Here is a 17,264-nt window from a genome sequence, read left to right as displayed (position 1 = left end):
ACATCCTGAGGTCACGAAAGGCGCTATAGAAATGCAAGTTCTTTCTTTCTTTCTACCTCTCATTCCAGTTTCCTGCCTTTTCCCATATCCATGATACCCTTACTTCCCAAATGATCCCCTATGTACCTTTTAAACGCCTCATTTGACTCTCCGTCCATGATGTCCTGGGTGGGTGGGTGCCACATTCTCACAACCCATTGTGTGAAGAAGCTTTTCCTGGGTTAGCTCGAATTCTACGATTCTGTCTCCTTGTTCTGGACTCTCCTACTAGAGGGAAAAGTAATCCTATCTACCCTGTCAATCCTCTTCATTATATTAAACACCTTGTCTGGATCATTCCTTAACTTCCTTATCTCCAAGGAATATAAGTCGAGTTTACCCCTTGTACACTCCTCTGTTCGTAGAGTGTGTGATTTCTTTTTCCTCTTCTTAAGGTTACAAGCAGAAGTTGATGAGGTAGTTGGTATGAAGAGAGATATCACTGCTGAGGAGATTGGCAGACTGCAGTACCTGAATCAGGTATAGTGTCTGATTGGATTAAATGTATTTGTGGAGCCTCAAACTCGTTCTGATTGGATGTACGCTCGCAGGACAAACTTGCCCTTGAGAACAGGAAGAGGCTATTCAGCCCCTCGAGTCTGTCCCACCGCTCACTGAGATCATTGCTGATCTGTACCTCAACTCCATTTCCCCCCTTTGCTCCATATCCCTTAATTCCCTGACCCAACAAAAATCTATCGATCTCAGTCTTGAAAGCTCCAATTGATCGCCAGCATCCACAGCTTTTTGGGGGAAGAGAGTTCCTGATTTTCACTATCCTTTGTGTGAAAAAGTGCTTCCTGATTTCACACCTGAATGTCCTGGCTGTAATTTTAAGACCCCTTGTTCTGGATTCCCCATCAGAGGAAATAGTTTCTCTCTATCTACCCTATCGAATCCCTTTGTCATTTTAAAATCTTGATTAGATCACCCCTCAATCTTCCAAACTCAAAGGGATACAAGCCTGGTTTGTACAACCGGGCCTCATAATTTAACCCTTTAAGCCCCGGTATCATTCTGGTGAATCTGCTCCGTACCCCCTCCAAGGCCAATATATCCTTCTTGAGGTACGGTGCCCAGAACTGAACCCAGTCTGGAGGTGGAGTCTGACCAAGTCTCTGTACAACTGAAGCATCACTTCCCTCGAGATAAAGGCCAACATTTCATTCGTCTTTTTGATTACTTTTTGTACCTGTGCACTAGCTTTTAGTGATTTGTGCTCATGGACATCTAAATCCCTTTTCTCCTCCACAGCTGCTAGTTTCTCCGATAAAGAAAATATTCTGATTTATCTTTCTTGTATCCAAAGTGGGTGACCTCACACTTACCCACATTGAACTCCATTTACTACAGTTTTGTCCACTCACTTAGTCTGTCCATGTCCCTTTATAACTTCCTTCTTCCATCTACATAAATTACTGTGCCTCTTAACTTACCTGTCATCTGCAAACTTGAATATACATCTATCTATTCCTTCATCCAAGTCATTGATCTATATGGTGAAAAGCTGAGGCCCCAGTACAGATCCCTGGGAACACCACTTGTCATATTCCGCCAATCAGAGAAAGAACCCTTTCTCTCCAGTCTGTCTCCTCCCTCCCAGCCAATTCCGTGCGCTTTCATTGTTGCTAATAATCTCTTGTGCAGAACTTTATCGCTCAGCACTAATTGTACATCTCATTCGTGGAAGAATAGAAGGTGGAAAAATTCTGCACTAGAGCAGTAGAGGGATGTAGTTCTGAGGTTACGTTGTGCTATCAGATTAGGTACAACACAGGGTAGATACAAAGGAAAGCTCCCTCTACACTGTCCCATCAAACACTCCCAGGGCAGGTACAGCACGGGTTAGATACAGAGTAAAGCTCCCTCTACACTGTCCCATCAAACACTCCCAGGGCAGGTACAGCACAGGGTAGATACAGAGTAAAGCTCCCTCTACACTGTCCCATCAAACACTCCCAGGGCAGGTACAGCACGGGTTAGATACAGAGTAAAGCTCCCTCTACACTGTCCCATCAAACACTCCCAGGGCAGGTACATGGTTAGATACAGAGTAAAACTCCCTCTACACTGTCCCATCAAACTCTCCCAGGGCAGGTACAGCACAGGGTAGATACAGAGTAAAGCTCCCTCTACACTGTCCCATCAAACTCTCCCAGGGCAGGTACAGCACGGGTTAGATACAGAATAAAGCTCCCTCTACACTGTCCCATCAAACACTCCCAGGACAAGTACAGCACGGGTTAGATACAGAGTAAAGCTCCCTCTACCCTGTCCCATCAAACACTCCCAGGGCAGGTACAGCATGGGTTAGATACAGAGTAAAGCTCCCTCTACACTGTCCCATCAAACACTCCCAGGGCAGGTACAGCACGGGTTAGATACAGAGTAAAGCTCCCCCTACATTGTCCCATCAAACACTCCCAGGGCAGGTACAGCACGGGTTAGATACAGAGTAAAGCTCCCTCTACACTGTCCCATCAAACACTCCCAGGGCAGGTACAGCACGGGTTAGATACAGAGTAAAGCTCCCTCTACACTGTCCCATCAAACACTCCCAGGGCAGGTACAGCACGGGTTAGATACAGAGTAAAGCTCCCTCTACACTGTCCCATCAAACACTCCCAGGGCAGGTACAGCACGGGTTAGATACAGAGTAAAGCTCCCTCTACACTGTCCCATCAAACACTCCCAGGGCAGGTACAGCACGGGTTAGATACAGAGTAAAGCTCCCTCTACACTGTCCCATCAAACACTCCCAGGGCAGGTACAGCACGGGTTAGATACAGAGTAAAGCTCCCTCTACACTGTCCCATCAAACACTCCCAGGGCAGGTACAGCACGGGTTAGATACAGAGTAAAGCTCCCTCTACACTGTCCCATCAAACACTCCCAGGGCAGGTACAGCACGGGTTAGATACAGAGTAAAGCTCCCTCTACACTGTCCCATCAAACACTCCCAGGGCAGGTACAGCACGGGTTAGATACAGAGTAAAGCTCCCTCTACACTGTCCCATCAAACACTCCCAGGGCAGGTACAGCACGGGTTAGATACAGAGTAAAGCTCCCTCTACACTGTCCCATCAAACACTCCCAGGGCAGGTACAGCACGGGTTAGATACAGAGTAAAGCTCCCTCTGCACTGTCCCATCAAACATTTCTGAGGTGCCCCTAATGCGCACTATTGACCATGTGGCCACTCTGCCATATGTGAATAGTTTTGAGCTATGTACCTACTAGGCCTGGATTGGGACTGCACAAACTCATTTCAATTCCTTACAACCAACGTAAGGGGGAGAGTTCATGTCTCATGCCTGGCTGGATTTGAACCAAGGCCCAAGAGGTGCAAGGACAACATATGATCCACTACATCATCCAGTGCCTCACTCCTAATTATTCTTATAACAGTGAAGGTGATCACAATAATAATCTAATAACATTTTTTGTGGGTTTTGATTTTCACAGGTTTTGAAGGAGATTCTTCGAATTTACCCACCAGGACCTGGAACAAGTCGTTGGCTGCCAGAGGACATAGTCATTGAAGGGATTAAGATCCCAGCGGGAACTTCTCTTCTTGTAAGTTGTTGAATTATATATTTAGTGGAACAGTATTTATCCTTGAACACTGGTGGAGATCAGGGAATATTTCTACAGGGAGATTATATGGGTGGGGTAGCGTCCATGATAGGGGAGAGTGTACATGGACTGTGGGAGGAGATTAAATGGGTGGGTAGAGTCCGTGATAGGGGAGAGTGTACATGGACTGTGGGAGGAGATTAAATGGGTGGGTAGAGTCCATGATAGGGGAGAGTGTACATGGACTGTGGAAGGAGATTAAATGGGTGGGTAGAGTCCGTGATAGGGGAGAGTGTACATGGACTGTGGGAGGAGATTAAATGGGTGGGTAGAGTCCATGATAGGGGAGAGCGTACATGGGCCATGGAAGAAGATTGAATGGGTAGGTAGAGTCGTTCAAGAAAGGAGGGAGAGAGAAAACAGGTAACTACAGGCCAGTTAGCCTGACGTCAGTAGTAGGGAAAATGCTGGAATCCATTATTAAGGATGTAGTAACGGGGCACTTAGAAAATCATAGTATGATTAGGCAGAGGCGGCATGGTTTTATGTACTCTGGGTGGGGGACTTCAATGTCCATCACCAAGAGTGGCTCGGTAGCACCACTACTGACCGAGCTGGCCGAGTCCTGAAGGGCATAGCTACCAGACTGGACCTGCGGCAGGTGGTGAGCGAACCAACACGAGGGAAAAACTTACTTGACCTCGTCCTCACCAATCCACCTGTCACAGATGCATCTGTCCATGACAGTATTGATAGGAGTGACCACCGCACAGTCCTTATGGAGACGAAGTTCCGTCTTCGCACTGAGGACACCATCCAACGTGTTGTGTGGCACTACCACCGTGCTAAATGGGATAGATTCAGAACAGATCTAGCAGCTCAAAACTGGGCATCCATGAGCCACTGTGGGCCATCGGCAGCAGCAGAATTGTATTCCAGCACAATCTGTAACCTCATGTCCCAGCACATTCCTCACTCTACCATTACCAACAAACCAGGGGATCAACCCTGGTTCAATGAGGAGTGTAGAAGAGCATGCCAGGAGCAGCACCAGGCATACCTAAAAATGAGGTGCCAACCTGGTGAAGCTACAACTCAGGACTACATGCTTGCTAAACAGCGGGAGCAACATGCTATAGACAGAGCTAAGCGATTCCACAACCAACGGATCAGATCAAAGCTCTGCAGTCCTGACACATCCAGTCGTGAATAGTGGTGGACAATTAAACAACTAACGGGAGGAGGAGGCTCTGCAAACATCCCCATCCTCAATGATGGTGGAGTCCAGCACATGAGTGCAAAAGACAAGGCTGAAGCGTTTGCAACCATCTTCAGCCAGAAGTGCCGAGTGGATGATCTATCTCGGCCTCCTCCTGATATCCCCACCATCACAGAAGCCAATCTTCAGCCAATTCGATTCACTCCACGTGATATCAAGAAACGGCTGAGCGCACTGGATACAGCAAAGGCTATGGGCCCCAACAACATCCCGGCTGTAGTGCTGAAGACTTGTGCTCCAGAACTAGCAGCACCTCTAGCCAAGCTGTTCCAGTACAGCTACAACACTGGCATCTACCCGACAATGTGGAAAATTGACCAGAAACTTAACTGTACCAGCCACATAAATATTGTAGCAGATCAGAGGCTGGGTATTCTGCGGCGAGTGACTCATCTCCTGATTCCCCAAAGTCTTTCTACCATCTACAAGGCACAAGTCAGGAGTGTGATTGAATACTCTCCACTTGCCTGGATGAGTGCAACTCCAACAACACTCCAGAAGCTCGACACCATCCAGGACAAAGCAGCCCGCTTGATTGGCACCCCATCCACCACCCTAAACATTCACTCCCTTCACCACCGGCGCACCGTGGCTGCAGTGTGTACCATCCACAGGATGCACTGCAGCAACTCGCCAAGACTTTTTTGACAGCACCTTCCAAACCCATGACCTCTACCACCTAGAAGGACAAGAGCAGCAGGCACATGGGAACAAAACCACCTGCACGTTCCCCTCCAAGTCACACACCATGCCGACCTGCTCTTGTAGCCACAATATTTATGTGGCTGGTCCAGTTAAGTTTCTGGTCAATGGTGACCCCCAGGATGTTGATGGTGGGGGATTCAGTGATGGTAATGCCATTGAATGTCAAGGGGAGGTGGTTAGACTCTCTTTTGTTAGAGATGGTCATTGCCTGGCACTTGTCTGGCGCGAATGTTACTTACCACTTATCAGCCCAAGCCTGGATGTTGTCCAGGTCTTGCTGCATGTGGGCACAGACTGCTTCGTTATCTGAGGTGTTGCGAATGGAACTGAACACTGTGCAGTCATCAGCGAACATCCCCATTTCTGATCTTATGATGGAGGGAAGGTCATTGATGAAGCAGCTGAAGATGGTTGGGCCGAGGACACTGCCCTGAGGAACTCCTGCAGCAATGCCCTGCAGCAATGTCGTATGGCCTAATCCTGCTCCTATTTCTTATATTTTTATGTTCTTATGATAGGGTAGAGTGGACATAGGCTGTGGAAGGAGATTAAATGAGTGGGTAGAGTCCGTGATAACGTAGAGTGTACATAGGCTGTGGAAGATTAAATGGGTGGGTAGAGTCCATCATAGGGGAGAGTGTACATGGGCTGTGGAAGGTTAAATGGTTGGGTAGAGTCCGTGATAGGGTAGATTGTATTTAAGATGCAGAAGGAAATTAGATAGTCGGGTTAAAGTCGATAATAGACTGTGGAAGGGGTTTCAGTGGGTGGGTATATTCTGGGTATATTCTAGGATATTGTGTACATGAGCTGCAAAAGGAAATTGCATCTATAAGGGCAGTTATACATCCCGTTACTTTTGAAGTTCAAAATGATGAAAAGGAAATCAAAAAACTGTTATCACAATTGAGTAAGGCTGTTAATCATCTGTAGAATTTGAAACACGAAAGATTGCTTGCTGCAATGAACTTGCAGACATTGTCTCCTTCCTGGAATCAGGTTCAATGGTAGAATGGACTGTGAGCTTTTTCTCACCAGCTGGAGAAAGGGACAGTGCAGCTTCCACTCTCACATATAGAGTTAACAATGGCAAAGAAAGATAGGGATTCATAATTGATCTATCAATGTGGCTTGGAGCCAGGTAAAGTGCACACGTGTGGAGTTCTGCTGAGGGCAGTGTGACAGAAACATCGATTTGTCCTGTTTTGAGTTGTAAATTTTCTTGTTGTATCCTTTCATTTAAATTATAGTGAGGCCAATGCACTGGGATATTTAAAATGGAAGTTATGGCTGCTGCTCTGTCAAATTTTCTCAGTTATTTTCACCTGAGAGCTTGCAACACAGTTCTGTAACACAACTCTGTAACACGGCTCTGTAACACAACTCTGTAACACGGCTCTGTAACCCTGCTCTGTAACATGACTCTGTAACACGGCTCTGTAACCCTGCTCTGTAACATGACTCTGTAACACAATTCTGTAACACAGCTCTGTAACCCTGCTCTGTAACACGGTTCTGTAACACAACTCTGTAACCCTGCTCTGTAACACAGTTCTGTAACACAACTCTGTAACACGGCTCTGTAACCCTGCTCTGTAACATGACTCTGTAACACAATTCTGTAACACAGCTCTGTAACCCTGCCCTGTAACACGGTTCTGTAACACAACTCTGTAACACGGCTCTGTAACACAGCTCTGTAACAAGAACTCCAGGGAACCTTGGATGTCCGGGGATATACGAGAATGGATTAGGAAAAAAAGGAGGGCTTTTGGCAGATACAAAAGGCTAAAGACGGAGGAAGCCCTGGAGGAGTACAAAAAGTGCAGGGGGATACTTAAAAAAGAAATTAGGAGATCAAGGAGGGGCCATGAAATAACACTGGCGAGCAAAATAAAGGAAAATCCTAAGATGTTTTATAAGTATATTAAGGGTAAGAGGATAACTAGGGAAAAAATAGGGCCCACTAGGGACAAAAATGGCAATCTGTGTGTGGAGCCGGCAGATGTAGGAGGGGTTCTAAATGAATTTTTTGCATCTGTTTTCACGATGGAGAAGGACGATGTTGACATAGAAATACGGCAGGGGGACTGTGATATACTCGAACATATTAACATCGAGCGGGAGGAGGTATTGGAGGTTTTAGCAGGCCTAAAAATGGATAAATCCCCAGGCCCGGACGAAATGTATCCCAGGCTACTGTGTGAGGCAAAGGAGGAGATTGCGGGGGCTCTAACACATATATTCAGAACCTCTCTGGCCACAGGGGATGTGCCAGAGGACTGGAGAACCGCTAATGTAATACCATTATTCAAGAAGGGGAGTAGGGAAAAACCGGATAACTACAGGCCAGTGAGCCTAACATCAGTGGTAGGAAAATTATTGGAAAAAATTCTGAAGGACAAAATTAGTCTCCACTTGGAGAAGCAAGGATTAATCAGGGATAGTCAACATGGCTTTGTCAAGGGAAGATCATGTCTGACTAATTTGATTGAATTTTTTGAGGGGGTGACTAGGCGTGTGGATGAGGGTAACGCAGTGGCTGTGGTATACATGGATTTCAGTAAGGCCTTCGATAAAGTCCCCCACAGGAGACTGGTCAAGAAGGTACGAGCCCATGGAATCCAGGGTGCCTTGGCACTTTGGATACAAAACTGGCTTAGTGGCAGAAGGCAGAGGGTGATGGTCGAAGGTTGTTTTTGTGACTGGAAGCCTGTGGCCAGTGGGGTACCACAGGGATCGGTGCTGGGTCCCTTGCTGTTTGTGGTCTACATTAATGACTTGGATATGAATGTAAAAGGTATGATCAGTAAGTTCGCTGATGATACAAAAATTGGTAGGGTGGTAAATAGCGAGGAGGATAGCCTCAGTCTGCAGGACGATATAGATGGGTTGGTCAGATGGGCGGAACAGTGGCAAATGGAATTTAACCCGGAAAAGTGCGAGGTGATGCACTTTGGAGAGACTAACAAGGCAAGGGAATACACAATGAATGGGAGGACCCTAGGCAAGACAGAGGGTCAGAGGGATCTTGGTGTGCAAGTTCACAGATCCCTGAAGGCGGCGGAACAGGTAGATAAGGTGGTAAGTAAGGCATATGGGATACTTGCCTTTATTAGCCGAGGCATAGAATATAAGAGCAAGGAGGTTATGATGGAGCTGTATAAAACACTGGTTAGGCCACAGCTGGAGTACTGTGTGCAGTTCTGGTCGCCACACTACAGGAAGGATGTGATCGCTTTGGAGAGGATGCAGAGGAGATTCACCAGGATGTTACCAGGGCTGGAGCGCTTCAGCTATGAAGAGAGACTGGGAAGATTGGGTTTGTTTTCCTTGGAGCAGAGGAGGCTGAGGGGGGACATGATTGAGGTGTACAAAATTATGAGGGGCACAGATAGGATGGATACTAAGGAGCTTTTTCCCTTCGTTGAGGTTTCTATAACAAGGGGACATAGATTCAAGGTAAAAGGCGAGAGGTTTAGAGGGGATTTGAGAAAGAACTTGTTCACCCAGAGGGTGGTTGGAGTCTGGAACTCACTGCCTGAAAGGGTTGTGGAGGCAGGAACCCTCACAACATTCAAGAAGCATTTGGATGAGCACTTGAAATGCCATAGCATACAAGGTTACGGACCAAATGCTGGAATATGGGATTAGATTAGACAGGGCTTGATGGCCGGCGCGGACACGATGGGCCGAAGGGCCTCTACCCGTGCTGTATAACTCTATGACTCTATGACTCTGTAACATGACTCTGTAACACGACTCTGTAACCCTGCTCTGTAACATGACTCTGTAACACAATTCTGTAACACAGCTCTGTAACCCTGCCCTGTAACACAGTTCTGTAACACAACTCTGTAACACGGCTCTGTATCCCTGCTCTGTAACATGACTCTGTAACACAGCTCTGTAACACAACTCTGTAACCCTGCTCTGTAACACGGTTCTGTAACACAACTCTGTAACATGACTCTGTAACCCTGCTCTGTAACACAGTTCTGTAACACAACTCTGTAACACAGCTCTGTAACCCTGCCCTGTAATACAATTCTGTAACACAACTCTGTAACACAGCTCTGTAACCCTGCTCTGTAACACGGCTCTGTAACCCAACTCTGTTACACAGCTCTGTGATACAGCTCTGTAGCACAGCTCTGTGACACGGATCTGTGGCAGGACTCTGTAATGCAGCTCTGTAACATGATTCTGTAACACAACTCTGTGACACGGCTCTGTAACGCAGCTCTGTAACATGGCTCTATAATGCAGCTCTGTAACACAGCTCTGTAACAAGGCTCTGTGACACGGCTCTGTAACAAGGCTGTGTGACACAGCTCTGTGACACGGCTCTGTAACAAGGCTGTGTGACACAGCTCTGTGACACGGCTCTGTAATGCAACTCTGTAACAAGGCTCTGTGACATGTCTCTGTAACACGGCTCTATGACACGGCTCTGTAGCGCAGCTCTGTGATACAGCTCTGTGACATGGCTCTGTGACATAGCTCTGTAATACAGCTCTGTGACATGACTCTGTAACGCAGCTCTGTAACACAGCACAGTGACACGGCGCTGTAACACAGCTCTGTAACACAGCTCTGTAACAAGGCTCTGTAATACGGCTCTGTAACACAGCTCTGTGACAAGGCACTGTGTCACAGCTCTGCAACATGGCTCTGTAACACAGCTCTGTGACAGGGCTCTGTAACAAGGCTCTGTGACAGGGATCTGTAACACAGCTCTGTAACGCAGCTCTAGGACATGGCTCTGTGGCATGGCTCTGTAACACAGTTCTGTGACATGGATTTATGACACGGCTCTGTAATGCAGCTCTGTAACACAGCTGTTTAACAAGGCTCTGTAACACGGCTCTGTAATGCAGTTCTGTAACACAGCTCTGTAACAAGGCTCTGTGACACGGTTCTGTGACAGGGCTCTGTGACACAGCACTATGGCACCGCTCTGTAACACCGCTCTGTAACACGGCTCTGTGACAGAGCTCTCTGACACGGCACTATGACAGCGCTCTGTAACACCTCTGTGTAACAAGGCTCTGTGACAGGGCTCTGTAACACAGCTCTGTAACAAGGTTCTGTGACAGGGATCTGTTACGCAGCTCTGTAACACAGCTCTGTAACAAGGCTCTGTGACACAGCACTATGACAGGGCTCTGTAACTCGGTTCTGTAACATGGCTCTGTAACACAGCTCTGTGACACAGATCTGTGACACCACTCTGTAACGCAGCTCTGTGACATGGCTCTGTAACGCAGCTCTGTAACATGGCTTTGAAACATGGCTCTGTGAGACGGCTCTGTAACACGGCTCTAACACAGCTCTGTGACACAGCTCTGTGACACGACTCTGTGACATGACTCTGTGACACAGCTCTGTGACATGGCTCTATAACACAGCTCTGTGACACAGCTCTGTAACACGGCTCTGTGACAGGACTCTGTGACACAGCTCTGTAACACAGCTCTGTGACACAGCTCAATGACACGGCTCTGTGACACGGCTCTATAACACAGTGGTGTATCCAAGTTTGCTGATGATGCAGGGCTGGGTGGGAGAGTAAGCTGTGAGGCGGACACAGGGTCTGCAGGGGGATGTCGACGGGTTGGATGGGTGGGCAGGAGGATGCCAGATGGAGCGTGGTGTGGGGAAGTGTGAAGTTGTTCACTTTGGTGGGAGAAATAGAGAGGCGTAGTGTTTTTTGAATGGTGAGGGACTGATAAATGTTGGTGTTCAGAGGAATTTAGAGTCATAGAGTCATAGAGTCATAGAGTTATACAGCACGGATAGAGGCCCTTCGGCCCATCATGTCCGCGCCGGCCATCAGCCCTGTCTACTCTAATCCCAAATTAGGTGTCCTTGTACATGGGACACGGAGGGTTGGCATGCGGGTGCAGCAGGCAATTGGGAGGGCAGGTGATGTGTAGGCCTTTATTGCGGGGGGGTTGGAGCTCAGGAGTGGGGAGGTCTTGCTGCAATTGTACGGGGCTTTGGTGGGACTACACCTGGAGTACTGTGTGCAGATTTTGTCTCCTTGCCTGAGGAAGGATGTACTTGTCTTTGGGGCAGTGCAGCGAGGGTTCACTAGATTGATCCTGGGATGGGGGGTTTGTCCTATGAGGAAAGATTGAGTGGAATGGGCTTGCGCTCTCAGGAGTTTGGAAGGGTGAGGGGAGATCTCATTGAAACATGCAGGATTCTAGGAGGGCTTGATAGGGTGGGTGCTGGGGGGATGTTTTCCCTGGCTGGGGAGACTGGAGCTAGGGTACATAGTCTCGGGATGGGGGGTCGGACATTTGGGACTGAGATGGGGAGGAATTTCTTCACTCAGATGGTCGTGAATGCTTGGGATTTTCTGCCCCAGAGGGCTGTGGATGCTCGGTCGTTGAGTGTATTCGGGACTGAGATCAGCGGATTTTTGGACTCGAGGGGAGTCAAGGTATATGGGGATCGGGGATCAGCCATGGTCTTGTTGAGTGGCGGAGCGGGCTCGAGGGGCTGTATGGCCTACTCCTGCTCCTATTTCTTATGCTCTTATGCTCTGTGACACAGCTCTGTAACACGGCTCTGTGACAGGACTCTGTGACACGGCTCTGTAACACAGCTCTGTGACACAGCTCTGTAACACGGCTCTGTGACACGGCTCTATAATCTGTGACACGGCTCTGTGACACGGCTCTATAACACAGCTCTGTGACACGGCTCTGTAACACGGCTCTGTGACACGGCTCTGTAACACGGCTCTGTGACATGACTCTGTGACACGGCTCTATAACACGGCTCTATAACACAGCTCTGTAACATGGCTCTGTGACATGACTCTGTGACACGGCTCTATAACACGGCTCTGTGACACGGCTCTGTAACACGGCTCTGTGACATGACTCTGTGACACGGCTCTATAACACAGCTCTGTGACACGGCTCTGTAACACGGCTCTGTGACATGACTCTGTGACACGGCTCTATAACACGGCTCTGTGACACGGCTCTATAACACGGCTCTGTGACACGGCTCTATAACACGGCTCTGTGACACGGCTCTGTGACACGGCTCTGTAATACAGCTCTGTGACATGACTCTGTGACACGGCTCTATAACACGGCTCTGTGACACGGCTCTGTAATACAGCTCTGTGACATGACTCTGTGACACGGCTCTATAACACAGCTCTGTGACACGGCTCTGTGACACGGCTCTGTGACATGACTCTGTGACACGGCTCTATAACACGGCTCTGTGACACGGCTCTATAACACGGCTCTGTGACACGGCTCTGTGACACGGCTCTGTAATACAGCTCTGTGACATGACTCTGTGACACGGCTCTATAACACGGCTCTGTGACACAGCTCTGTAACACGGCTCTGTGACACGGCTCTGTAACATGGCTCTGTAATACAGCTCTGTGACACAGTTCTGTAACATGGTTCTGTTGAATTACATATCATCGACAGAAGTAAACTGGTTTTTGCTAATTGCTTTGTGGAAGGGATTTCCATTGCCTGTGTTTTATGTGTTTAATGGGTCAAATGTGCAGACTTTGCCTGGAGTGCAGCTGTTTACTTTACTAGATAGCTCACCTCTGTTTATATTTATTAGATGCTGACAGACGATGTCAGGACAAATTTGGTTTGATCAGTTCCTTGGACAATGGAGCCAGTCTGCTGCTTGAAACGGAGACAGATCTGTTTACCTGGATGACTATCCTGTCGGGGGGGGTCTCCTGCTTGGAAAGCCATTGTCCCAATGTTGGCACTTGGCTGGAAGGCTTTTTTTTTGCTTAAAGCCCTTGATTTAATAGCTCACCTTAAGTTTCCTCCTTTCAACCATATCTCCAGTCACTGCAGTCAGACAGAACTCCGGAAGAGCCAATTTGTGAGCACATCGATGGACTCGGATTAACCTGTTGTTCTGAGTCCTGGTTTCTTCCTGTTTGCACACACTATGAGTGTGCTACACGCACTGGAGCACAACTGCTCTTTATCATTGGGATCTGTGGAGTGGAGCTGTTTAGAGTAACAGTTGCCTGACTCGAGGACGTCCCACAGTTAGTTTTTACTCGTATTATCCTAAATCCTGATGTGGTGGATTTAAATTGAGTTAAATTGGTTGGAAACAGTTTTTTTAGGCCTTTCACTAACGGCATGTCTTTATTTCCAGTTCAGCACATACATCATGGGCCGAATGGCCAAGTTTTTTGATGACCCCCTGACCTTTGACCCTGAACGATTCAACCCAAATGCTCCAAAGTAAGTGCTCCCTATCTATCTGTCTCCCTTCCTTCATCTCTCTGGACGGTTCGGGGGTAAACAGACTGCCCAGAGTAGCACTCAACCATTCAAACTAGGCCGGACTGGTCCCTGGTTCCATCCCTGTCTGTGCTGAGTTAACTGATCTCGACCTGGGCATCGATTAGGGGGAAACCCCTGGGCTAGAAGGGGGAAATAAATCAGACCACGCTAACGGTTTGTTCTCGGGTTGTGGTTGATGCATTTATTTCAATGCAAGAAGTCTGATGGGCAAGGTAGATGAACTCAGGGCATGGATGGGTACATGGGACTGGGATGTTATAGCTATTACTGAAACATGGCTAAGGGAGGGGCAGGACTGGCAGCTCAATGTTCCAGGGTACAGATGCTATAGGAAAGATAGAGCAGGAGGTAAGAGAGGAGGGGGAGTTGCGTTCTTGATTAGGGAGAACATCATGGCAGTAGTGAGAGGGGATATATCCGACGGTTCGCCACTGAGTCTATATGGGTAGAACTGAAAAATAAGAAGGGAGAGATCACTTTGATAGGATTGTACTACAGACCCCCAAATAGTCAACGGGAAATTGAGGAGCAAATATGTAAGGAGATTACAGACAGCTGCAAGAAAAATAGGGTGGTAATAGTAGGGGACTTTAACTTTCCCAACATTGACTGGGACAGCCATAGCATTAGGGGCTTGGATGGAGAGAAATTTGTTGAGTGTATTCAGGAGGAATTTCTCATTCAGTATGTGGATGGCCCGACGAGAGAGGGGGCAAAACTTGACCTCCTCTTGGGAAATAAGGAAGGGCAGGTGACAGAAGTGTTAGTGAGGGATCACTTTGGGACCAGTGATCATAATTCCATTAGTTTTAAGATAGCTATGGAGAATGATAGGTCTGGCCCAAAAGTTAAAATTCTAAATTGGGGCAAGGCCAATTTTGATGGTATTAGACAGGAACTTTCAGAAGTTGATTGGGAGAGTCTGTTGGCAGGCAAAGGGACGTCTGGTAAGCAGGAGGCTTTCAAAAGTGTGTTAACCAGGGTTCAGGGTAAGCACATTCCTTATAAAGTGAAGGGCAAGGCTGGTAGAAGTAGGGAACCTTGGATGACTCGGGAGATTGTGGCCCTCGTCAAAAAAAAGAAGGAGGCATATGACATGCATAGGCAGCTGGGATCAAGTGGATCCCTTGAAGAGTATAGAGATTGCCGGAGTAGAGTTAAGAGAGAAATCAGGAGGGCAAAAAGGGGACATGAGATTGCTTTGGCAGATAAGGCAAAGGAGAATCCAAAGAGCTTCTACAAATACATAAAGGGCAAAAGAGTAACTAGGGAGAGAGTAGGGCCTCTTAAGGATCAACAAGGTCATCTATGTGCGGAACCACAAGAGGTGGGTGAGATCCGAAATGAATATTTCACATCGGTATTTACGGTTGAGAAAGGCATGGATGTTGGGGAACTTGGGGAAATAAATAGTGATGTCTTGAGGAGTGTACATATTACAGAGAGGGAGGTGCTGGAAGACTTAACGCGCATCAAGGTAGATAAATCTCCGGGACCTGATGAAATGTATCCCAGGACGTTATGGGAGGTTAGGGAGGAAATTGCGGGTCCCCTAGCAGAGATATTTGAATCATCGACAGCTACAGGTGAGGTGCCTGAAGATTGGAGGGTAGCAAATGTTGTGCCTTTGTTTAAGAAGGGCGGCAGGGAAAAGCCTGGGAACTACAGACCGGTGAGCCTGACATCTGTAGTGGGTAAGTTGTTAGAGGGTATTCTGAGAGACAGGATCTACAGGAATTTGGAGAGGCAGGGACTGATTCGGAACAGTCAGCATGGTTTTGTGAGTGGAAAATCATGACTCACGAATTTGATTGAGTTTTTTGAAGGGGTAACCAAGAAGATAGATGAGGGCTGTGCAGTAGACGTGGTCTACATGGACTTTAGCAAAGCCTTTGACAAGGTACCGCATGGTAGGTTGTTACATAAGGTTAAATCTCACGGGATCCAAGGTGAGGTAGCCAATTGGATACAAAATTGGCTTGACGACAGAAGACAGAGGGTGGTTGTAGAGGGTTGTTTTTCAAACTGGAGGCCTGTGTCCAGCGGTGTGCCTCAGGGATCGGTGCTGGGTCCGCTGTTATTTGTTATTTATATTAATGATTTGGATGAGAATTTAGGAGGCATGGTTAGTAAGTTTGCAGATGACACCAAGATTGGTGGCATTGTGGACAGTGAAGAAGGTTATCTAGGATTGCAACGGGATCTTGATAAATTGGGCCAGTGGGCCGATGAATGGCAGATGGAGTTTAATTTAGATAAATGTGAGGTGATGCATTTTGGTAGATCGAATCGGGCCAGGACCTACTCCGTTAATGGTAGGGCATTGGGGAGAGTTATAGAACAAAGAGATTTAGGAGTACAGGTTCATAGCTGCTTGAAAGTGGAGTCACAGGTGGATAGGGTGGTGAAGAAGGCATTCAGCATGCTTGGTTTCATTGGTCAGAACATTGAATACAGGAGTTGGGATGTCTTGTTGAAGTTGTGCAAGACATTAGTAAGGCCACACTTGGAATACTGTGTTCAGTTCTGGTCACCCTATTATAGAAAGGATATTATTAAACTAGAAAGAGTGCAGAAAAGATTTACTAGGATGCTACCGGGACTTGATGGTTTGACTTATAGGGAGAGGTTGGATAGACTGAGACTTTTTTCCCTGGAGAGTAGGAGGTTTAGGGGTGATCTTATCGAAGTCTATAAAATAATGAGGGACATAGATAAGGTCGATAGTCAAAATCTTTTCCCAAAGGTAGGGGAGTCTATAACGAGGGGGCATAGATTTAAGGTGAGAGGGGAGAGATACAAAAGGGTCCAGAGGGGCAATTTTTTCACTCAAAGGGTGGTGAGTGTCTGGAACGAGCTGCCAGAGGCAATAGTAGAGGCGGGTACAATTTTGTCTTTTAAAAAGCATTTGGACAGTTACATGGGTAAGATGGGTATAGAGGGATATGGGCCAAGTGCAGGCAATTGGGACTAGCTTAGTGGTATAAACTGGGCGACATGGACATGTTGGGCCGAAGGGCCTGTTTCCATGTTGTAACTTCTATGATTCTATGCTGATAAGGCCACGTTTAACCCCATCACTAGATGCTCTCAGGTAGTGATGGGCCTACTTCAACCATGTGGCTGAGGTCACTTCAAAGCGCAATTTAGTCAAACCCATACTGTGGGATTGGAGTCACATACAGGCCAGACCAGGTAAGGGCAGGAGGTTCCCTTCCCTGAAGGATATCAGTGAACCAGTTGGATTTTACGCAAAACAACAGATTTATTGAATTCAATTTCATAAGTTGCCAGGGTGAAAGGAAGAAAGAACTCCCATTTCTATCGCACCTTTCTTG

The 17,264-nt window shown here is 47.4% G+C and overlaps 1 protein-coding gene across 1 annotated transcript in view; it reads left to right on the top strand.

Moving 5' to 3' along the window:
- LOC137326752 (cholesterol 24-hydroxylase-like) overlaps window positions 1–17,264 on the top strand; it is a 59,201-nt gene that overhangs the window by 35,726 nt on the left and 6,211 nt on the right. The window contains exons 11-13 of the mRNA XM_067992133.1: window positions 435–519; window positions 3,505–3,615; window positions 13,775–13,863. Coding sequence (XP_067848234.1) covers window positions 435–519; window positions 3,505–3,615; window positions 13,775–13,863 — 285 coding nt within the window. The remainder of the gene's footprint in view (window positions 1–434; window positions 520–3,504; window positions 3,616–13,774; window positions 13,864–17,264) is intronic.

The sequence above is a fragment of the Heptranchias perlo genome, chromosome 10 (assembly GCF_035084215.1).
Source record: "Heptranchias perlo isolate sHepPer1 chromosome 10, sHepPer1.hap1, whole genome shotgun sequence".
Lineage (NCBI taxonomy): Eukaryota > Metazoa > Chordata > Chondrichthyes > Hexanchiformes > Hexanchidae > Heptranchias > Heptranchias perlo.
This window is presented reverse-complemented; position numbering and strand designations above follow the sequence as displayed.